The sequence below is a fragment of the Onychostoma macrolepis genome, chromosome 19 (assembly GCF_012432095.1).
Source record: "Onychostoma macrolepis isolate SWU-2019 chromosome 19, ASM1243209v1, whole genome shotgun sequence".
In the NCBI taxonomy this organism is placed as follows: Eukaryota; Metazoa; Chordata; class Actinopteri; order Cypriniformes; family Cyprinidae; genus Onychostoma; species Onychostoma macrolepis.
The window spans coordinates 21,966,646-21,991,043 of NC_081173.1; the positions used below are offsets into that span (position 1 = coordinate 21,966,646).

General features: G+C 39.9%; 4 gene segments (V, D, J or C); 2 read left to right on the forward strand and 2 right to left on the reverse strand.

Annotated features, from left to right (window-relative positions):
* Positions 1-1,540: 1,540 nt before the first annotated feature.
* Positions 1,541-3,765, forward strand: LOC131525141 (Ig kappa-b4 chain C region-like). The segment is given in 3 exon segments: positions 1,541-1,601; positions 1,973-2,074; positions 3,314-3,765. Coding segments are annotated over 3 exon segments (486 nt in total).
* A 4,210-nt stretch (positions 3,766-7,975) lies between these two features.
* Positions 7,976-9,358, reverse strand: LOC131526115 (immunoglobulin kappa variable 3-11-like). The segment is given in 2 exon segments: positions 7,976-8,753; positions 8,978-9,358. Coding segments are annotated over 2 exon segments (462 nt in total).
* Positions 9,359-11,885: 2,527 nt separating this feature from the next.
* LOC131525142 (immunoglobulin kappa variable 1-6-like) lies at positions 11,886-12,417 on the reverse strand. The segment is given in 2 exon segments: positions 11,886-12,187; positions 12,378-12,417. Coding segments are annotated over 2 exon segments (342 nt in total).
* Positions 12,418-15,724: 3,307 nt separating this feature from the next.
* Positions 15,725-17,556, forward strand: LOC131526116 (Ig kappa-b4 chain C region-like). The segment is given in 2 exon segments: positions 15,725-16,005; positions 17,061-17,556. Coding segments are annotated over 2 exon segments (387 nt in total).
* Positions 17,557-24,398: the final 6,842 nt, after the last annotated feature.

Below are 24,398 nucleotides of genomic sequence, written 5' to 3' on the forward strand. Positions count from 1 at the left end.
ACGCTACGAGAATAAAGTCAAAACACTACGAGAATAAAGTCGAGAACATTACGAGAATAAAGTCGAAACGCCACGAGAATAAAGTCGAAACACTACGAGAATAAAGTCGAAACACTACGAGAATAAAGTCGAAATATTACGAGAATAAAGTCGAAACATTACGAGAATAAAGTCGAAACGCCTACGAGAATAAAGTCGAAATATTACGAGAATAAAGTCGAAACGCTACGAGAATAAAGTCGAAACATTACGAGAATAAAGTCGAAACGCCTACGAGAATAAAGTCGAAACATTACGAGAATAAAGTCGAAACGCTACGAGAATAAAGTCGAAACATTACGAGAATAAAGTCGAAACATTACGAGAATAAAGTCGAAATATTACGAGAATAAAGTCGAAACACTACGAGAATAAAGTCGAAACACTACGAGAATAAAGTCGAAACATTACGAGAATAAAGTCGAAACACTACGAGAATAAAGTCGAAATATTACGAGAATAAAGTCGAAACACTACGAGAATAAAGTCGAAATGTTTCGAGATTAAAGTCGAAATGTTTTGAGAATAAAGATTATATAGTTATAATATTTTGAGATAGGCTATTCTAGCCTTTTGCTCATGCAAATGGCCCGGATTTGGAGCACCGGGAGATATTCCAAATTTCAGTTTTCAAAATCTGTCAGTTTTATAGCGAAATACAAACAATATGTAGGCTATATTGCAATAATGTGTTTGTTAAGCGGCATGTGAGTCAATCATCTTTCCGATTACAATAACGAACAACGAGACATTTTCATTATAAATTAGGCTAAACTTCTTTTTTTTTATGCCTTATGATGTTCCTTCAATTTATATCTTGCTATAAACTTGAAATAAAGAGCAAAAACACATTTATAATTTGTATTTTGTTATAAAACCGGCAGAATTTGAAAGCTGAGCTGTGTGCAAAAGCAACAAAGCACAGAATTGTTGCGATTACTGGTTGACTGGCGCGCTACAAATAATGAATGGAAGACATTAAATATTATGTCCTCATTTACAGTATACCATGAATAAAACAGTTTGTGAGTAGTCACTTAACGTTTACAGCAGAAAAGACAACAATATAACGTATGTTAACAAATTTGAGTCCACTTCAACCTTTAGAACGTTTTATTGCTGTTTAATTAGACAGGCTGTGTGAGGAATGAAAGTTTGGGACGTTTTTGCGGAGCAGGTGGTGGAATTTTCACACTAATTTAATGAATTTATTCACATAAATACAGCGATCTGTCATTAAATACATTAAATATTATTTCCAAGCATACTGTCCCCGCGAGTATGACACATGGTATGATTTCTGCTAATAATCACACATAGCTATATTTGTAGTGTATTAAAAAAGGGTTGAATAAGAGAGCTACAGCGCCCCCCAAAGGAATATCGATTGAGTGTGTGAGCTTATGTTAACAGTTGTTCCTGTTCAGTCTGTTAATAAATATCATATTCTTGATATTAAGCTGTTCCCGTGAGTCCTTAAAATTGACATCCCAGTAAGATAATGCGGCTGCTCGGACACAACAATATTCAAATCAATTCCGGTGGCCCGGCAACTTCTCCCGGTGCTCTCAACGCGGGCTATTTGCATGCGCGATATAGGCTATACTCTCAAAATATTATAACTTTAATTTCTACGATTTAAATGATCGAAACATTTCGACTTTATTCTCGTAATGTTTCGACTTCATTCTCGTAATATTTCGACTTCATTCTCGTAGTATTTCGACTTTATTCTCGTAATATTTCGACTTTATTCTCGTAATATTTCGACTTTATTCTCGTAGTTTCGACTTTATTCTCGAAATATTACGACTTTAATCTCGTAATCTTAGATTTTTTTTATTTTTTAACGAGGCACTAAAACGCCGTCATAAATTATGTAGCTTTATCTTATCGCTTTTTTACTATCAGCTGTGAATAGAAAATTGGTTAGTGTCAGTGTCAGGTTTAGTGCAGGAGGTTTTTGTACAGCTGTTGATTGAGTTTGTATCACTGTGGTGGACTTTCGGTGGAGGCACTCGACTCTCAGTTGGAAGTAAGTACATTTATTTCGATTTTAAACACTAGATTAAAATAAAATAAGAGGATTTGCTTATGTTTAAAACACATTTTAAAAATAATACCAATGACTAATATAGCAATAAATCATTGTAAAGTTTTATTTTGGTGTGAGAATTATGCACAATTTTCTGATTTCTCATTCAGACCGAATTAAAACAGCCGCTTTTTTATTACTGGGCATTTTATCCATCTGAATGGTAAATTGCATTTGACAAACAATGTTTTCATTAATTTAGTAAGAAATAGAGAGCTAATGTCTGTGTGAGTATGCAGTCTCACCTTTACAAAACTATTTAACAGAGGCAAACAAGAAAACATTTTATTACACAAGAATAGGACAGCTTAGGAATTGTGGAAAGTTCAAATTATTTAATTATTATTAATTGTTTTAATGATTATTAAATGATAAATTGATCATTAAATGTTTGTAATAATTCTAGATTAATGAAAACGTTTTTAATTAAATGAATGTCACATACTGTATGTCATCTGATGTAGCTTTCAATCTACAAACAGCCATGAGTAACTGTAGCACAGTGAATTTTTAACAAGAAATAGTTTAAAAACAATATGAACAAACTAAAAATAGAAACCTTAAATGTTAAAGATAACCATGCAGTGCAGCATGGTCCTAGCAGCGCCAAGGTTATGGGTTTGATTCCGAGGGAAAGCATAACTGATAAAGTATACCTGGAATGTAATGTAAGCTGCTTTGCATAAAAGTGTTTGCCAAATGAATGAATATAACATATTATGATTTTATATGTGTGCGTGTGTACTTGTTTTGATACTTGTGAGGACCAAATGTACCCATTTATATTGTGAAATACTTTGACAGCCCACTAGTGAGGACATTTTACTGGTCCTCAATATTGAAAAGGCTTGCAAATCAGCCAAAAGATGCTTTATTGTTCTGCACATGTTTCTGTGATGGGTAAGTTTAGGAGTAGGGGTTGGATTAGGTGATAGAAAATATCATCAACCTGTTATAAAATCAGTGGAAGTCTATGCAATGTCCTAACTAAGATAGCGAAACAAACGTGTGCGTGTGTGGCTGTGATTACTGGTAAAATGTGTGTTTTACGGACTATTGCACTTCAGATCTGCTTGATTAACTCTGAATCTCTTAAAGGGAAGTGAAAGACAGTCAGAAAGACTGATAGAGCTGTTTTTCAGAAGAACGAAACCTCACAGTTTCTGTGTCTCTCTTTAGCTGCGGCTCGTCCCGCTGTCACGGTGCTGCCTCCCTCCAGAGACGAGCTGCAGCAGGGTAAGGCTACAGTGCTGTGTGTGGCCAGTAAGGGATTCCCCTCTGACTGGAAGCTGAGCTGGAAGGTGGACGACAGCAGCAGGAGCTCTGGTGTCAATCTGAGTCCCGGTCAGCTGCAGAAGGATGGACTGTACAGCTGGAGCAGCAGCCTGAGCCTCACTGAGAGTGAGTGGAGCAGAGCAACAACCGTCAGCTGTGACGCCACGCACCCGTCCCACAATGCAGTGACCAAGAGCCTCGACACACAGCAGTGCAATGACCAGTGAAACACACACACACACACACTGCTGTTAGTATATTGCTCATATATTCTTATCTGCAATGATATGAATGTTTTGTTGATCATTTTATTCTTGCTACCAAATAAAAGCATTTTGTCTCAAATATGTTGTTGAATTCTATGAACATTTAAAAAACACCAAATATATGAAATAGAGATATTTATGACAAAATATTTTAGCTACATTTAATTAATGGTTTAGTTATTAGGTCAAAATCTAAAAGTATTTGAGAAATCACAGTGGCAATGAGATGATTTTACTGATTACCTTTAGCTTATTTTACTTAGATTACATTAAAATTAGGACTAATAGTCTGAAGTCTTCAAATGCTATCAGGATTTATGAATTTGAACAGGATGAAAGAAAAATGTAATTGTTCATCAGAGAATCATGGACAGAAAGTGTATTGATTAAATATTCTGTTCATACTAAGGAATTCATTTTTCATTTAATGGAAATGAGTTCATAGTTACTGCATGATTTCATTTACTGTGTCGTCAGACTGGGAGGTACACTGTAAAAAGTGAAAGTTGACTTAACTTAAAAAAATTGAGGAAACCCGTTGCCTTAAAATGATTAAGTACATAATAATTTAAATTTAAAAAAAGTGAAGTGAACTTGACAATTCAAATAACTTTTTTTTTTTAATTATCATTTACTTAAAAATGTTAAGCCAATGGGTTTACTTATAAGTCAACTTATCACTTTTTACAGTGTACTTGTATGATGTTGTTTCACTGTGTGAACACTGAAGCACTATAAGCCCCCATACAGTAATAATCTCCTTCATCCTCAGGCTGGACTCCACGTATGTTCAGTGTAAATTCATATCCAGAATAAGTTCCACTGAACCGGTTTGAAACTCGAGATGCAAGGTAACTAGTTCTGTAGATCAGGAGTTTAGGAGCTTTTCCTGGTTTCAACAGATACCGGCTCATGGCATAACCAATTCCAGAAGATGCAGTGCAGCTGATAGAAGTAGAATCTCCTGCTTTAACAGACTCTTGGTGAGACACTGATGAACAAAAGGTAAGTGTTAAATTTAAATACAAATAATGAGATATTCTTTGTAAAATCTCTTGCAATTAAAAATAAAAACAAAGCACAACAGAGTTAAAAGCTTAACAAAGTAAATACCAAGCTCTGATAATGTAGAAAAATAAGTTTTAACCTTGAGCAAGCAGACCCAGTGTAGCCAGAATTAGTAAAAGAGACATGATTGTGTTTGTCAGTGACACTGAGGGACTGAACACACATCGATCATCAGAGGGGTTTTGTGTGTGAAGCCATAAACATGCAAAACACTCACATCAGTTGCCTCTTAGATTTAGACTTAATGTGATAAAACAATCAAGCATGCATTTTGCAGGATTATATTGCTCTGAGAATCATTAATGATAATGTAAATGAGAATCTTCGTGGACTTTGTGGACAGAAGAGGAACCAAAATGAGTACTGGAAGTAGATGCAGAATGAGAATTGATATAAATTTTCAGTTAATCACATTAATCACAGATGTGAACCTAAAAAAAAATTTAAGCAGCATTTTTGGAAAATAATCTTTTCATTATGTCCTCTAAAAAGCTGTTCTGACAAATAGTAAATGAAATAAATGAGAAGTAACTGATAGAGAAGCATTCAAATATAAATCTGAAGACAAGCAATGTACATTTACATGTATCTCTATCATTATTATATTTCTTACATATATTTAATATTACTATTACTGTTACAAGATAAAAGTCATTTGTAAGGTTTACATTTGGGAGATGGTTCTGTTCTGGGCAAGAACTCCCTGCGCATCCATGCAGCCTAGCATGGAAGAGAGCAGGGAGAGCAGCGATAACCCCCCAGGGTAAACAGAACAGAACCAACATAAATGTATTGCAGATATCGTTAATGTTCAATAATTTTATGTACACATTTTAGCATTAGTCTTATTCAAAGGAGAATCAGAAGGCTGAATCCTGACTGACAGAGGAGGAGTTGGGGATGGAGGAGGGTAATTAGCTATTGAGCAATGTAAAAACTGCTGATAATACTGAGGGACCTTATCAGTGATGGGCAGTAGCGTCGCTACAAGTAGTGACGCTAGTAGTTTAACTACATTTCTCAGTAGCGTGTCAGTAGCGTCACTGCTTTCTGAATCAAATAGCTTTTCTGTAGTTAAGCTCTTTTTTTGATCAAGTAGCGCTGTAGCGTCAACAAAAGCTAACGTTACATTTTCCAAAGAATGCATTCTGAAACTCAAGCTCAAAACGGAAATAAAACAGCTACGGATCACTGATCCTGGATCAGTAAGTGACGCCACAGACACTAAAGCTCGTAACGCCATTGGCTCCTCAAGCTGTCAGTCAAACCTCATTATTCCTCCCGCCTCTTTCGTCAATGAAGTGCAGCGCACATCTCAGCTTGTTTGCAGTCTGAAGGTAAATAATGAACTGTTGATTGAATAAGTACATCGGTTTCTGTACTCAAAAAACAAAAGCTAATGCTTTTTTTGTTTGTTTTTTGTTTTTGAGGAGCGGAGAAGAGTTTCTCTAGCATGTGTTGTCAAGTCACAGCCAAATAGCTCGTGCGAAGCGCTTAATCTTTCATATTATGATACTTTGGCCAAATAACAGAAAAAAACTGAACGCCCACATAATGACAGAAAACTGGTAAAACTTCATGTTAGTTCACAGTGCATTAACAAATGTTAACAAACAACTTTTGATTTTAATAATGCCTTAGTAAATGTTGAAATTAACATTAAGATAAATGCTGCAGAAGTATTGTTCATTCTTAGTTCATGTTACACCAGATAACTAATGTTAACTACTGAACCTTATTGTGAAGTGTTACCATTTATATAAATGTATCTGTACACAATAAAGCCACAATATCAACTACCAATAGGAGGTTTCCGGCCGACAGCAAAAATTTATTTTGCCTATGTCACAATTTGAGGTCAATCCGGCCCTGTATTTGATACTGATTATGTTGCCAAATTGGCTGTTGAATAAACAATTAAACTCAACATGTCTGTCTATCTGCTTGACTGACAGTTTTATAGATCACTGAGAGAGCATTGACTTGGTATGATGTTGGTTCAATAGAATTAAAAAATTTTTTAAATAGCTTGGATGTAGTAAACTACTTTTGCCATGTTGCCGTAGCTTAGCTTGCTACATTTCCCAGGGCTGTAGCTTTAGTGTAGTTAAGCTTAATTTAAAGAAGAGTAACTGTTAGCTTAGCTCACTACATTTTTCAAGTAGCTTGCCCAACACTGGACCTTATATATGAATGCAGATGTCATATTCCTATAGGTAGATGGGGATCAGCTGAGAGTCAGCTGATACGAGCTTGACTAACGTGACCTGCCAGAACTAACGCTATGCTTGATATATAGCATATATTTTTATGTCAAACAGACACAATATGGACTGAACCTTTCATTCACCTTTCATGAGATATGCTCTTTTTCAGCTTGTACTGAGCGCAGTATTAAACCTACACATTCAACTCATATATTCACAGACAGATAATCAAACAAACAAATAAATAAAATGACAAAAATAAATAATAATGAAAAAGGTATGGATTATGGAAATTCTACATGTTATAGAAGAAGTTAGGTAAAAAAAAAAAAAAAAAAAAAAGATAGTAAATCAATATAGTAAATCGGGAGTTTAGGAGCTTTTCCAGGTTTCAGCTCATGAAATAACCAATCCCAGAAGTTGCAGTGCAGCTGACAGAAGCAGAATCTCGCGCTTTAACAGATAGAGACTAAGAGTCTGGATCTCTTCAGTGTCTCATGAAGAGGTTCAACCTTCTCTGCCTGCTAAAGCAGGAGATTCTGTCTCTATCAGCTGCACTGGGACCAGCGGAGTTCAAGATTACATGAGCTGGTATCTGCAGAAACCTGGAGAAGCTCTTAAATGCCTTATCTACTCAATGAGTGAACTTGAATCTGGAGTTCCAGTTAAGTGGAAGTGGATCTGAACCTGATTTCACACTGAACATACGTGGAGTCCAGCTTGAAGATGCATGAGATTATTATATGGGGGTTTACAGTGACAGGTTCACAGTGTGCAATAACATCAAACAAAAACCATACAAAAACTTCACAATATCAGTCAGTTCAGACAGAAGCAGATAAATTCTGATACTTGTCTTGAGAATTAATCTACAGTATTAATTCCATTCAATTCCAAAACCATTACAAAGCACACACACTGTCCTAAATCAGTCAACAAAAGAATTTGCAATGCTGTGAATGTTTAGTATATTGTTTTAAGCTTGCTGACAAATAAAAGCATTTTGATTCATGTATGGTGTTGACTTCTTATTATGTTATTAAACATTTTAAAATAAACAAAAAGAAGCTATAATACTATTGATTTTTATTTTTGGGGGTATATTATACTGGATGTACTATCCACTGAACCGGTTTTAAACTGAATCATTTAATCTGATAATTTAATTTTTCAAATAAATATACAGACTGTGAATTAAACATTTCATTTATAGTGACCACTGAGATTCATGTGGAAACCTGACTGAGACATTCTGATGTTTATTATTAAGAAAATATGTAGAATGTGTTGAGGATTGCGAAACATGATGGAAATCAACAGCAGAACAGCCTTAAAGAATCTCTGTGTTTGTGTGTGTTTGTGTGTAAAGTCAGTGAGGTGAATAATGATCTTCAACATCAGCATCTGCAGAAGCTCAAAGCTGTGGAGGTTTTTGTATAATGCGTTTACACTGTGTGAACACAAGATCTGTGGTGCCAGAGACTCCCTTGTTATGTTCACTCTGACAGTAATAAACTCCTGAATCTTCAGGCTGGACTCCACTGATGGTCAGAGTAAAATCCATGTGATTTCCACTTTCACTGCCACTGAATCTAGAAGAAACACCTGAAGCTCTGTCTGATGTGTAATAGATCAGGAGTTTAGGAGCTTCTCCAGGAATCTGATGGTACCAGGCCATGCAGTACTGAGAAGTACCTGTTTTATAACGGTTCACAGCTGGTTTATGATTACAGTGAATAGTAACAGTCTGATCAGGCTTCACTGTTTGATCTTCAGATTGAGTCAGAATCTGCCCTACAGAACCTGAAGAGAGACAGAAAATGCTGTAGAATAATATAAAACTGATAAGCACATTTGAGTAATAATATGTAGAATATATAAAAATGTTTATTAATACATACATTATATAAAAATAAATAAAGTCTAAACTACATCTTGATCTCACCATCTGCAGTGGCTCTGTGGATTGTTTGATTTTTTATAGTTTTCTGTAAATCAGCTGATGATATGAATTTCTATATACTTACTCCAGATGCAGGTTGTGAGTATCCAAATGATGACGGCCATTAAAGTCATGTTTGCTTTATGATCTGTTATCATGAGGGAGAGCAGTCAGTCATAAAATCATAAAGTCACAGATCTATAAAGACCTTCAGAGCACTGAAGCATGCAGTTCAATGCAAAGTATCTTCTCAATGTAAATGTTCTTTCTGAGAACAACAACCTCTCGTACTGTCAAGGAACATATTTCAACTGATAATCTGGCTGAGCCAGATATTTTTGATTAAATGATTCCTTCATAAAGACAGGCACTTTTTGATTCACCATTCTTATCAACCTATAATTTCCCTATTGCTTGTGCCATATTTTATGGCTATAGGATATATTTGAAGAGTTCAGATGCAAAAGCCTCTAAGTGCCATCTCAAATTTTGTTCTAAAATGATCATTTTTATCAGCCTGCTGTGTTTATGTTCAGTTATTTCAGTTTAATGGCAATGAAAAGAACTTATTCATTGGTTTTAAAGTGAAATTACTGAACCTACACACAGAAGCCTGATAAAAATGCTAATTTTTGAAGAAAATTTCAGATGGCACTTGGAGGTTTTTGCATCTGAACTCTTCATTTCTTTAGCACAGACAATGAATGTTCCAGAATCAACAAATGATGTTCATTCAGGAACAGATGCTGATCATGATGTTTGACTTCACATACCATTTAAATACCAACCGCCCTACAAAATTAAATAAAAACTGTTACATATTTGATAATTACTTTTATAATATACTGTACAACCCGAATTCTGGAAATGTTTGGACTTTTTTTTTTTATTTGAATAAAATGAAAACTAAAAGACTTTCAAATCACATGAGCCGGTATTTTATTCACAATAGAACACAGAGAACATAACAAATGTTTAAACTGAGAAATTGTACACTTTTATCCACTAAATGAGCTCATTTAACATTTGATGCCTGGTACAGGTCTCAAAAATTTGGTACGGGGGCAACAAAGGGCTGAAAAAGCAAGAAATTTTGAAAAGATTCAGCTGGGCGAACATCTAACAACTAATTAAGTTAATTAACATCAGGTCTGTAACATGATTAGTTATAAAAGGGCTGTCTTAGAGAGGCAGAGTCTCTCAGAAGTAAAGATGGGCAGAGGCCCTCCAATCTGTGAAAGAGTGCATAAAAAGATTGTGGAATACTTTAAAAACAACGTTCCTCAACGTCAAATTGCAAAGGCTTTGCAAATCTCATCATCTACAGTGCATAACATCATCAAAAGATTCAGAGAAACTGGAGAAATCTCTGTGCGACAAGTCCGAAGACCTTTGTTGGATGCCTGTGGTCTTTGGGCCCTCAGACAACACTGCATCACTCATTGGCATGATTCTGTCATTGACATTACGAAATGGGCCCAGGAATACTTCCAGAAACCACTGTCAGTAAACACAATCCACCGTGCCATCTGTAGATGCCAACTAAAGCTCTATCATGCAAAAAGGAAGCCATACGTGAACGTGGTCCTGAAGCGCCGTCGTGTCCTGTGGGCCAAGGCTCATTTAAAATGGACTGTTTCAAAGTGGAAAAGTGTTCTATGGTCAGACGAGTCCAAATTTGACATTCTTGTTGGAAATCACGGACGCAGGGTCTTCCGGGTTAAAGAGGAGGGAGACCTTCCAGCATGTTATCAGCGTTCAGTTCAAAAGCCAGCATCTCTGATGGTATGGGGGTGCATAAGTGCATACGGTATGGACAGCTTGCATGTTTTGGAAGGCACTATGAATGCTGAAAGGTATATAAAGGTTTTAGAGCAACATATGCTCCCCTCCAGACGACGTCTATTTCAGGGAAGGCCTTGTGTATTTCAGCAAGACAATGCAAAACCACATACTGCAGCTATTACAACAGCATGGCTTCGTAGTAGAAGAGTCCGGGTGCTGAATTGGCCTGCCTGCAGTCCAGATCTTTCACCTATAGAAAATATTTGGTGCATCATTAAATGAAAAATACATCAAAGACGACCGCGAACTCAGCAGCAGCTGGAAACCTATATCAGGCAAGAATGGGACCAAATTCCAACACCAAAACTCCATAAATTCATAACCTCGATGCCCTGATGCCTTCAAAATGTTTTGAAAAGAAGAGGAGATGCTACACCATGGTAAACATGCCCCCGTCCACTATTTTGAGACCTATAGCAGGCATCAAATTTGAAATGAGCTCACTTTGTGCAAAAAATTGCACAAATTGTTATGTTCTATTGTGAATAAAATATTGGCTCATGTGATTTGAAATTCTTATAGTTTTCATTTTATTCAATTTTAAAAAACGTCCCAACATTCCCGGAATTCGGGTTGTATATTATGAAATAAAGTATAATGTACATATATAATATTGTGGTTGTGAGGAGCAAGAATACGTACATTTTAAAACTGAAAATATAATTAAAAAGAGAATTATGTTATGTTTTAATTGGCTAATGTTCATATGCAGAATAATGTATTATTCAAACAGAGAATAATGTGGTGTGTTTATATATGCTGCATTTAAACAGTTATTCCAGCCTGTGAATCTGTTTTTGAAAGTTGGATAAGCTTGACAACTGAGTCAAAGATAATTGGCAATAAGGCTAACTTTTCTTCATTTACTTTCTTTTCAACTGAAATAATGACCATTCAAATGTCATGAACAGATTGAATAATTTAAATCTTAACCACTGTTTTAACTGTTGTTTAAAATGTTACAAATTATTGCACCTAGCCTGAAATTTATACAGTTCTCTGTTTAGGATTAAAACAATTAAAATGATAAATTTGAGAATATGTTTTGTTACAAACACAGCCAGAATATATTTATTCAAATTGCATTCTTACTGAACTAACTAATTCTCATGGAGTCTGATTGAGGGAGGTTTTTGTATGATGCTGTTTCACTGTGTGAACACTGGGCCTTCATAAATCCCCATACAGTAATAAACTCCTGCATCCTCAGGCTGGACTCCACGTATGTTCAGTGTGAAATCAGGTTCAGATCCACTTCCACTGAACCGATCTGGGACTCCAGATTCAAGTTGACTGGCTGTGTAGATCAGGAGTTTAGGAGCTTCTCCAGTTTTCAGCAGATACCAGCTCATATCATCACCAACTCCGCTGGTCCCAGTGCAGCTGATAGAGACAGAATCTCCTGCTTTAACAGACAGAGACTCAGGAGACTGAACCTCTTCATGAGACACTGAGAGAGAGATCAAAAACAAGTATTACAATTATTTAAAATACAAGCAAAGAAAATCGTTAAATACAAGAGATAATTATGCCTGCTATAAAACCGTTAAAAAGCACAAAAGCAAAGCACAAATTAAAAAAAATTTAACAATTCCACAGGTTTTTATTTTTTGTCATAATGTAAAAATATATTTTTGTACCTTGAGCAAGTGTCCCCAGCAATAGTATAAGAGAAATCATTGTTTCTCAAGTGTGTGTGTGTGTTTGTGTCACACACTAATCATCAGTGCCGTTGTCACATCTCACAGGGGAGCACGGGAACCAGGAACGAGAAGACGAGGAATTAGCAACACGGGAGTTTAATATATAGACAGGAACACAGATCACAGGTAGGGTAGACACTTACGTAGACACTTAGGTTGACGTACAGGATGACTTTCAAAGACCGACAAACACTAACTGAAAGGACTGGGGTTTTAAAGACAGGACAATCAAGGAACTAAAGGAGACACACCTGGAATTAAATTAACCAATCAAGGGGAGACAGAAACTAGGTCACAGGGCACACATGGGGAGCAAAACACACACACAAGACAGTCCAGGGACGTGACATTACTCCCCCCTCCCGGAAGGTGCGTCCTCGCACCGTGGAACAACAGAGGGGGGGGGAAACGGGTGGGAACCATGGCGGAGGCTCAGGAGGAGGACGGACCACCGGGAGGAGGTCGGCAGACAGAGACCAGGGAGGCAACGAAGGAGGGAGGAGCCAGGGAAGAGACAGGAGGGACCCGGAGCAGGAGGAGCCTGGCGGACCCAGGCCACAGCCATGATGATGGCCCACGGTGGAGCCGGCGGAGGGAGGAGCCATGGAGGAGGAATGGCCTCCGACTCCAGGGGCCGACCAGCGGCGGAGCAGGTGGTGGAGGAGCCCGAGGCGGAGACGGAGAGCCGACGAGCCAGGGGAATGCCGAGGATCCGGGGGGCCAAGGTGGAGCAGAGTGCTCTGGCGACCGAGGCGAAGGCGGAGCTCCGGAGATCCGCGGCGGAGCCGGAGCGACTGAGGACCAAGGTGGAGCTGGCGGGAGGAAGGAGCCCAACTGAGCCGGTGGGACGGAGCGACGAGGTGCAGCCGGAGGAGCGGAGTCCTGAGGCGATGGCGGGTCGACGCCCGACCAAGGCGGAGCCGGAGGGACGAGGGAGCCTGGTGGAGCTGGAGGATCGACGGGTGACGGTGGAGGCGAGGGAGCTAGGAGCCGAGGTGGAGCCGCTGGGTCAACGGGCCGAGGCAGAGTCCGGGCCGAGGAGGTTGGAGGTGGAGGTGAGGATACTCCAGCCCCGGCGACGCTGGAGGATGGCAGTCCTGTGGGGCTCGCACCGCATTGATGGTGGGCTGAGGCGAGCAGAGGGGCTGCCAGGCGACAGCGGTGGAGGAGGCAGGAGCGGTGGGAGGGTGGGCATTTGCGAGGGGCCGGCACTGGCGGGCACTTGCGAGGGGCCGGCACTGGGGGGCGCTCTTGAAGAGCGGACACTTGGGGGCGCTCTGGCAGCGCGGAGACAGGGAGGCGCTCTTGCAGCGTGGAGACAGGGAGGCGCCTTCGTGGCGCAGGCACTGGTGGGCACTGCGAGGGGCGGCACTGGCGGGCACTTGCGAGGGGCCGGCACTGGGGGCGCTCTTGAGCGCGGACACTTGGGGCGCTCTGGCAGCGGAGACAGGGAGTCGCTCTTGCAGCGCGGAGACAGGGAGGCGCCTTCTTGGTGTAGGCACTGGGGGGCGCTCGGGAAGCGCTGTGCTGGACGGGACCAGCGGAGACTCTTGGGAGCGCCTTCTTGGCGCAGGCACTGGGGGGCGCTCGGGAAGCGCTGTGCTGGACGGAACCAGCGGAGACTCTTGGGAGCGCCGTGGCGCAGGCACTGGGGAGCTCGAAGCGCTGTGCTGGACGGAACCAGCGGAGACTCTTGGGAGCGCCTTCTGGCGCAGGCACTGGGGGCGCTGAAGCGCTGTGCTGGACGGAACCAGCGGAGACTCTTGGGAGCGCCTTCTGGCGCAGGCACTGGGGGCGCTCGAAGCGCTGTGCTGGACGGAACCAGCGGAGACTCTTGGGAGCTCCTTCGTGGCGCAGGCACTGGGGGCGCTGAAGCGCTGTGCTGGACGGAACCAGCGGAGACTCTAGAGGGCTCTTGCGAGGCAGGCACTGGCGGGCTCTTGCGAGGGGCAGGCACTGGCGGGCTCTTGCGAGGGGCCGGCTCTGGTGGGCTTGCCATACTCTCTGCCGGCGGCTTGCCATACTCTCTGCCGCGGGCTTGCCATACTCTGCCGGCGGGCTTGCCATACTCTCTGCCGGCGGGCTTGCCATACTCTCTGCCGCGGGCTTGCCATACTCTCTGCCGGCGGGCTTGCCATACTCTCTGCCGGCGGGCTTGCCATACTCTCTGCCGGCGGGCTTGCCATACTCTCTGCCGGGCTTGCCATACTCTCTGCCGGCGGGTTTTCCTGGACCGCGAACGGCGGCTGGTGAAGGGAAACGTTGACCTCAGATCCGTTTCCCAGTCCAGTAAATCCTCCTCCATGTCCAGCTGCCCCAGATAGATGATCAGCTCATCCTCAGCCGTGATGCAGGGGGCGGAGCTCCACTCCGCGCTCACACCGCCCACGGTTGGCTCCTCGCGATGGGCACCGCCGCCGCTCGCACCTGATCTGACGTGTTGGGCTCAACTTCCGGGCGATCTTCCGCTCAGTCGCCGGCTTCGCTGGCTCGCAGATCGCAGCGGCAATGGCTCTCCGTCATCGGTGGGCTCGGGCTGATGCTCCGTGCACCGCTGGGAGTTGGTGGGCTGGGCTCTGGGTCTGGAGTGGATCTGGCGAGATCATCCTCGGAAGAGACGGTGAGGGTGATCCGTTTCTCACCAGCATCCACTCCACGGCGGCGAAATCCTCTCGAGGACCATCCTCGAACGACAGCGCTCTGCACGCGGTGTTCAGACTTGCGTTGTAGAATGAGCAGAGCGTGCCGTCCGGGTAGCTGGTGTCATTAGCTAACATCAGGAATAGTCTGGTGTGGTCCTCGAGAGATCTGTCCCCCTGCTCCAGCAGGAGGAGGAGGAATTCGGGCCGAACATAGGGATCCATCGAACACAACGGAAAGAAAAAACACTGGGTAAAACGAGAAAACAAAACGGAGGGAAAAATGCGGAGGTTAATGTATAGGTCGGTCTTTCTGTCACATCTCACAGGGGAGCACGGGAACCAGGAACGAGAAGACGAGGAATTAGCAACACGGGAGTTTAATATATAGACAGGAACACAGATCACAGGTAGGGTAGACACTTACGTAGACACTTAGGTTGACGTACAGGATGACTTTCAAAGACCGACAAACACTAACTGAAAGGACTGGGGTTTTAAAGACAGGACAATCAAGGAACTAAAGGAGACACACCTGGAATTAAATTAACCAATCAAGGGGAGACAGAAACTAGGTCACAGGGCACACATGGGGAGCAAAACACACACAAGACAGTCCAGGGACGTGACAGCCGTTTTAAGTGCAGTGCTCAGTTAATATGCAAAACACACTCACATGCATCCTGGAATTTACCTCAAAATCATTAAAAATACATTTTGTAGCATTTTATTTGTTAACAATTTATTTCTATTTTTGATGTAACTGAATTAGACTAAAATGCATTATTAGTTTTAGTGTCAGTGTCAGTGTTATTTTGAGTGTTGGTGTCAGTGTGTTTTAGTGCAGGAGGTTTTTGTACAGATGTTGATTGAGTTTGTATCACTGTGGTGGACTTTCGGTGGAGGAACTCGACTCTCAGTTGGAAGTAAGTAAATCTCTTTTTATTTCAAAAAATATTTACGTAAAAAAGGAAAGGCTGATTGAACAAGGGATACAAGAATAAACTAGGGGGGGGGGAATTCAGATCTTACCTTGTGTAACATGACCACAATCAATAATTTATCCAACTAATTGGTAAATTGTTAGTATATTCTTTTTTTTGTGTGTGTGTGTGTGTGTGTGTGTGTGTGTGTGTGTTTCACTTGAGAAATATGTCTTACTCCTGTTTCAAATGTCAGTTACATTACTCTAACTGAAAACTAAACAAATATAAAAATCTAAATATATTGTTATATATCAAATTACAAATATAAATGTTTAATGATTGTCTAATGAAAATAATTTTTTTCTTTTGGATATTTTAATATAGAAACAAAACAAAATCTTAATTTTCTGTGAAATATTTATTAAATAAAACACAAAATAATTTTATTTTTGAAGTCTGAGTATGCTGTTACAAATCAGAATCTGAGAGCGAGATATTTAAAACCGGTATTAGTCTGATATAGTTATACATCTTGTTTTTTAACACTGACCTAATGCATTAGCCAACTAATAAGCAATATATTTGATATAGCAATCATTTATCTTTATTAATGTTAGTTAATAAAAATAACTGTTGATTTTTAGTTGATGCTTAGTGCAGATCCATTAAATAATTGTTTTATCAAACTTTTTTTATTTAATTATATTTATTTAATAATATATATTATTTATATAATTCAAATTAACATCAACTAAGATTAATAAATGCTTTTGTAGTATTTTTCCATGTTTGTGTTAACTATAGTTTTCTAAGGTTAAGGTTAACAAATGAAACCTTATTGTAAAGTGTTACCATATATTATACAGTAATGAATACTGATTATCTAAAATCTGAATATTAAGAGTGAGTAAATGTGTTTTTTTTACGGGCTGTTGCACTTGACATCTGCTTGATTAACTCTGAATCTCTTAAAGGGAAGTGAAAGACAGTCAGAAAGACTGATAGAGCTGTTTTTCAGAAGAACGAAACCTCACAGTTTCTGTGTCTCTCTTTAGCTGCGGCTCGTCCCGCTCTCACGGTGCTGCCTCCCTCCAGAGACGAGCTGCAGCAGGGTAAGGCTACAGTGCTGTGTGTGGCCAGTAAGGGATTCCCCTCTGACTGGAAGCTGAGCTGGAAGGTGGACGACAGCAGCAGGAGCTCTGGTGTCAATCTGAGTCCCGGTCAGCTGCAGAAGGATGGACTGTACAGCTGGAGCAGCAGCCTGAGCCTCACTGAGAGTGAGTGGAGCAGAGCAACAACCGTCAGCTGTGACGCCACGCACCCGTCCCACAATGCAGTGACCAAGAGCCTCGACACACAGCAGTGCAATGACCAGTGAAACACACACACTGACACACTGTCCTAAATCAGCCAATGCTCAACAATTAATCTTTCATGCTGTTGGTATATTGCTCATATATTCTTATCTGTTGTAACTCTACAACTACAATGCTACGAATGTTTTGTTGATCTTTTTATTCTTGCTGCCAAATAAAAGCATTTTGTCTTAAATACGGTGCTGAATTATTATTAAAATATGAAATACTGTGCCACTTTTATTGGTTTTTAAGTTTTTAGGACATGTGATATTGTGATGAGCAGCATGGATATGTAGAGATTATTTAAAATATCAATAACAGTAAAAGAGATGTTTATGTTAAAATATTTTCGCTACATTTAATTAATTATTATTTTTATTATACAGTATATACAATATTGAATAATTTAATTTGATAAAATAATTTAAAATATACAGATATACAGACAAGTTACTGGGAAAGTCCAATAGAAAAAAACTTGTGCCTATTATTCATAGCGACCACTTAGATTTATGTTAGTTCTCAGCTTGAGCAGAGCTCAGTAAACCTATACTAATTCACACATTCACAGAAGAATGAATGAATGAATGAATGAATGAATATGTACATGAAAAATTTGTTAAATATTATTTTAAAAAATGAGCCTGGATTTGGATTATGGAAATAATATGTTACAGGAGAAGGAGGATGGAATAGAAATTAATTTTAAAAAATAAAAATAAATACATTATTGAGTTAATTATATTAAACAAAATTAAACTTTGTGAGTGCTTGAGTGTCATATTTATTGATTGTTTTCATTCTCTTTTCAGCACCTACAGTTGCATTAGAAGATGTTCAGTAACCTGACTAAGGGAAGTTTTCCCAATACCTGTGTGAACACCCAGCTGTCAATGATCTTACATATACTATAAATGAGATACATTAAAGATAATAAAGTTTCCCAGTTACTCCACTAACCATTTAATTTCATAGTAAAATGTTGGTGGCTTTTCACCAGGGACTGATGTGAAAACTTTTTATTTCATTGGCTTTGGCCATGGTGAACTTCCTTTATTATTTTCACGAGTTCACACTTACATGATATAATAAACTGAGTAAAGGTTATGCGTATTTGGTGCTTGATTATTTATAGGGGTTGCGCTGATTGGATAGATGGTGTAATTACTAATGATGAATTGGCCGTGTAAATTATCTGTGCGTGCTCCTCCCGAAACTTGTTTATATGTAATGGGTAGGGCATTAGGACCCAGTAGACGCCACCTCCGAGCGCTTCATTGCTCAGCTGGTTATTTAGTGTGACGTAGCGTTTCAGCATAGCGTGTCGGTACAGCGTGGGGAATGATATGGATGAAAGCATCAGGATCGCGGCTTCAAACCAGTGCTGTTGTCGTTGTTTGAGGCTGGATATTGGCCAGTGGACAAATCGGTTGCTCTGGGCAAACTGCTACAGTAACGCAGTGTGAGATTGTGGCGAGGATACATTGTGCAAACATTTGTTCGCTATTCAGTATGGAGTGAAAACAGTATCAAAACCTCCTACAAATACACGCGAGAGATCCACATGCGCGTACACGAATCCACACATGCGTGCGAGTATGGCGTTCGGCCGGGTCCATTAATATTACGCTGTTACATGCACTCGTCTCACTGAACGTGACGTCTGCGTCTGTCGAACGTGACGTCTGCGTCTGCCGAACGTGACGTCTGCGTCTGTCGAATATGGCAAGCCAAAGTATTCATAAACGCCTGCTCGGGCGTCTGATTGCACACTGACACGTCAAAAGCGTGCGTTTTGTCAGCAAAACGCGCGTCCTCGACGTGTGATTTGCCATAAAAACGCGCGTTGTTGACGTGCGCTTTGGGTTCTTGGAACACGCGCGACGGAAACGCGTGTTTCTTTTAATCAAAACGCGCGTCCAAGACGTGTGATTTGCTGTAAAAACGCTCGTTGTTGATGCGTGCTTTGGAGTCACCAAAAACGCGCGTTTTTGACGGGCGTTTATCATAAGAGAAATGGGCGTCGAATACTCGCGTTTTGAGTCGGACAAAACGCACGTTATGAACGTGTAAACAGGTAAACCAAACTGGCGGTGCAAAGGCCTGTCTGAAGTATCCAGACAGGAGAAATTAACGTGCTCCCTTCTAGTGTTCTCAAAATGGCACGTCCAAAGCATGTGCTCACTTCATAGGGCTTGAGTCTGTCATGCTTTGTCCGCTAGGATTTGGGGTATTACGGCAAGGCATTGCTGCCACATAGGTATTATTTTCCCCCACAAAACACATTAAACAAATGTCATTAAACTTCAGTTCACATATTAGCTAATTCTCCTTGTTACATTTACAAATGTTGTGAAAATATAGCTGAATTAGTAATTATAAGCACAAACTATTTATGTTAATATATTCATTAACTCAATCACAGTCTGTAAAAGTCATATATTTGGTCTTTGTTTGCTGTGTAGACTCCTATTATTTGCACATCTTAAATCACTTAATTATTTGTTAATGTTTTTGCATACCCAATCTAAAGTGGAAACTATTCATCAATTGTAAAGGTTTATAAACATTTACTAATCATTAGTACCTTCATGAGCAGTCATTTTGATGGCAAAAAGTTTCCCAAATGACCAGAATTAACCCTATTTTCACATCTTTACAAATAATTTATTAATCATTTGTTCATGTTTTTGCAGTACCCAATCTAAAGTTGAGACTATTCATCATTTGTAAATGTTTATAAATATTTACACATTTTTTAGTATCTTTATTATCACTGGACTTTTAGCTACTGTAACTATGTTTGTGTAAAGGGTGGTTAGTTAAGTTTAGCTAAATGCTTGGTAAAGACATAAACACATTGTAATTTTGGTGCAAAACATGTTTTTATTACACTTATATTAGTATACTGGTGTGTATCATTAAACAGAATATTCTTTGAATCATACATCAACAGGAGGGGGGAAACAAATTTTCAGGAAAATATATGTATAATTTACCAAAGCAATGAAATATAAACGGATTGAATCACGTTCCCTTATCAAATTGACCCCTGTACACTGCTGACCCCTTACCCAACCTTAAACCACCAAACCTGTCCCTAACCCTACCCGTATACCTCAACAGCAGCAAAAGTGTTGTACATTAAGAAAAGCTATTAATGATTGAATAACATGTTAAAATCCTTTGTAGATTTTCGAGATGTCCATAATCATATGAATAACTCATTTTAGTCAATCTCTGCAAGACAGACTTTTTAGGATAGGAGATGGAATAAAACTGAGCTCCTAAAACTTACTGCCAGATTCTGGAAGATAAATTCTTCAAACAGTGGTACAAGAGGATGTGATGCTGGTCCTTCAAGAGTCACTCTCAATTTATCTGTCCATAAAGCCTATACAAAATCAGTCTTCATGTATTTCACAACACTTCAGCATGTTATTCTTATTAAGTGAGGGTTATTTTTTAGCATTTTTTACCCAAGCAAGGTCTCTGAGAACCTGACACATTGCACTTCTGGAGACTCCAGGAAGGTTGCAGTTCTGGAAAATGCTGGCGCTGGAGACTAAATGATTCCTGATGGTTTCACACCTAATTCTTCACCTTAATTCTTGTGCAGTTAGCGTGTCTTTTCTTCTCCACCTGTTTTTTTCTGACCCTGCTGACCCAATGAGCATTTTGCTGCCCAATGGTCATGCCTTAACTTTGCTAATTCTATTATTGAATTAGTATTGCATCCTTCTCATGGGCATTTAATTATTATTATTTTTTTTTTACTTGGCTCATTTTATCTGTAAAAGAAAGCCTGCCTAATAATTCAGCACACCTGAAATAAGGAGTTTTTGACTTTCAGCCTTCATAGACAATTATATATAACTTAGAAATTACTAAATACAAAATCAATAGTAGTTATTAAGATTGATGTGGTTTGGAATTGGTAAAATGTTCTTGGGAAAAAAAATACGACCAGGATATTAACTTGCCTAATAATTCTGCACACAGTGTACAGTTATTAGTAAACATTAACAAGCACATTATTTCACGTTTCTTTATATGTGAATTTATGTTAACTAATGATCTGTTAACCATTAGGCCTATATAATGTTTGTTAATGATCTATTAATAAAAGTTATTATAAAGTGTTACCCGGTGAATGAAAAACAATGATTAACCTACCTTACAATTGTGTCTTCCACAATATCGAGGTCCGGGTTTAATGTTGACAAAATATGACGATAAAAGTGATCCTGCACTGTACCAGAATTCTATGAGCCATGGTGGTCATCTAGGTGCTACATGGTGCTATAGAGGTAACATTACACAGCTGCTAAAATGAACAACAACTTACATCCCTTAGACATCACATAAATTGTACCACACCACTGATCTAGAATAGAGAGTTTATCAGACCCATTTCTTTAATGAACCTTAACCACATACAATTAAAAATGTTTATGTTTAATGTGTTTTGTGGGGAAAAATAATACCAATGTGGCAGCAATGCCTTGCCGTAATACCCCAAATCCTAGCGGACAAAGCATGACAGACTCAAGCCCTATGAAGTGAGCACATGCTTTGGACGTGCCATTTTGAGAACACTAGAAGGGAGCACGTTCTTTTCGCCTGTCTGGATACTTCAGACAGGCCTTTGCACCGCCAGTTTGGTTTACCTGTTTACACGTTCATAATGTGCGTTTTGTCCGACTAAAAACGCGAGTATTCGACGCCCATTTCTGTTATGATAAACGCCCGTCAAAAACGCGCGTTTTTGGTGACTCCAAAGCGCGCGTCAACAACGAGCGTTTTTACAGCAAATCACACGTTGTGGATGCGCGTTTTGGTTAAAAGAAACACGTGTTTCCGTCGCGCGTGTTCCAAGAACCCAAAGCGCACGTCAACAACGCGCGTTTTTATGGCAAATCACACGTCGAGGACGCGCGTTTTGCTGACAAAACGCACGCTTTTGACGTGTCAGTGTGCAATCAGACGCCCGAGCAGGCGTTTATGAATACTTTGGCTTGCCATATGTGTATGGATCTCGCGCGCGTGTGGATTCGTATGTATGTGTGTGTGTGTGGATCATCATGTGTATGGATCTCGCGCGTGTGGATTTGTGTGTGTGTGTATGGATCTCTCGCGCGTGTGTGGATCTTGTGAATGGATCTCTCGCGTGCATTTGTAGGAGGTTTTGATACTGTTTTCACTCCATAATTCAGGAAACTAGTCCAGTCACTGTTTTTCCTAATCACTTTAGATATACAAACTGCCTACCATAATTTACAACGTAGTGTTTGCCGAACGCCCGTGGGGCATGTGAGGAGAGAGAGAGTTTTTTTTTTTTTACATTGTATTTTTGTTTTGTTTCCCTCTGATAACCTGATGTATACTCTGTGGGGTTCTTTTAATTGAAATACTTATTGGGTAGCATGTAGTTTTCCAAAGACACAAACGCCTGCAGTGGTGTACGTGTGGAGGCGGGATATTGCTGTGAATCACGTGTATTATATTTAACTGGGTTATCTTACCTGTGTATTCTTCTTAACTTATTTATTAAGAGTGACGTGTGGTGTGCTTTAACATTCTGACACGTCTCTGAAGGGAAACTCAGTACACATTCTTGACCATTTGGTGTTTTGATTGAGGGAAGTTTCATGAAGTATTACAGTTGTCTTTTTTTTTTTTTTTTTAATTGTTTGTATTATTGAACTATTGAGAAATGAAGAAATGTATATTTTTGACACGCCAGCTTCCATCTGCGTCCTTTAATTAGGGTGGCTTGCATGAAACCAGGTAGTTCTTTTTAACTAACTATTTTCTAATCATGGGTTTTGATCTATTTGAGTAGTAGTCCAGAGGGTGTGTAAAAGACCCCTGGTGGCCACATCTAAAACATCACTTATTGGGTTGTAATTTTAAATGGAAACCCTTAAGACATTCTGATGTTAATTATTAATAAACTATGTACAATGTGTTAAGGAGTGTGTGACAATAATGAAAATCAATAGTTCACCAAGCATTAAAGAGTTTCTATGTGTATGCTTGTGTAAAGTCAGTGAGGTGAATAATGATCTTCAACTTCAACATCTGCAGAAGCTCAAAGCTGCAGACTCACACAGAGAGGTTTTTGTATGATGATTTTACACTGTGTGAACACCCAGTCTGTGGTGCCAGAGACTCCCTTGTCATGTTGACTCTGACAGTAATAAACTCCTGAATCTTCAGGCTGGACTCCACTGATGGTCAGAGTAAAATCCATGTGATTTCCACTTTCACTGCCACTGAATCTAGAAGAAACACCTGAAGCTCTGTCTGATGTGGAATAGATCAGGAGTTTAGGAGATTCTCCAGGAATCTGATGGTACCAGGCCATGCATCTCTGAGAGGTATCTTTTTTAACACAGTTCACTACTGGTTTATGATTACAGTGAATAGTGACAGTCTGATCAGGCTTCACTTTTTGATCTTCAGATTGAGTCAGAATCTGCCCCACAGAACCTGAGGAGAGACACAGAAAAGACTAGAATAATAAAAATCATAATCATATTAGTTCTGTATATCATAGTCATCTTTCATATCAAAATAGTTAAAGTTCAATGATAATATATACAGTATAATAACATATACTGTTCAGGTCAAAAACATGCATTTAAGAATGTGTATATATATATATATATATTGTGACGAGTGTCCCGAAGCTTCATCAGCGTCGCCCTGGAAACAAGTGAGGAACACCTGTCCGTCCTCATCACTGGCTGATCGGTCACAGCTGCGGCTCATCACAGGCCGGCTATATAAGCCACGCAAGCCCTGCCACAGAGAGAGACTTCTCCAGGAGACTGAGCACTAACTTGCCCTCTCTCTTTGCCTACAGACAGCAGCGTATGACCGACCGGCCCCTCATGAGAGCACCCCACGGATTTGCTACACCGGGAAAGAGGAAGAAGGCACTCACCGCACCGGAGCACCCACGTAGACTGTTTCCTTGTTGCACTACCCTTCCTCACAATAAATCCACCCTTCGGGGCCACTACATTG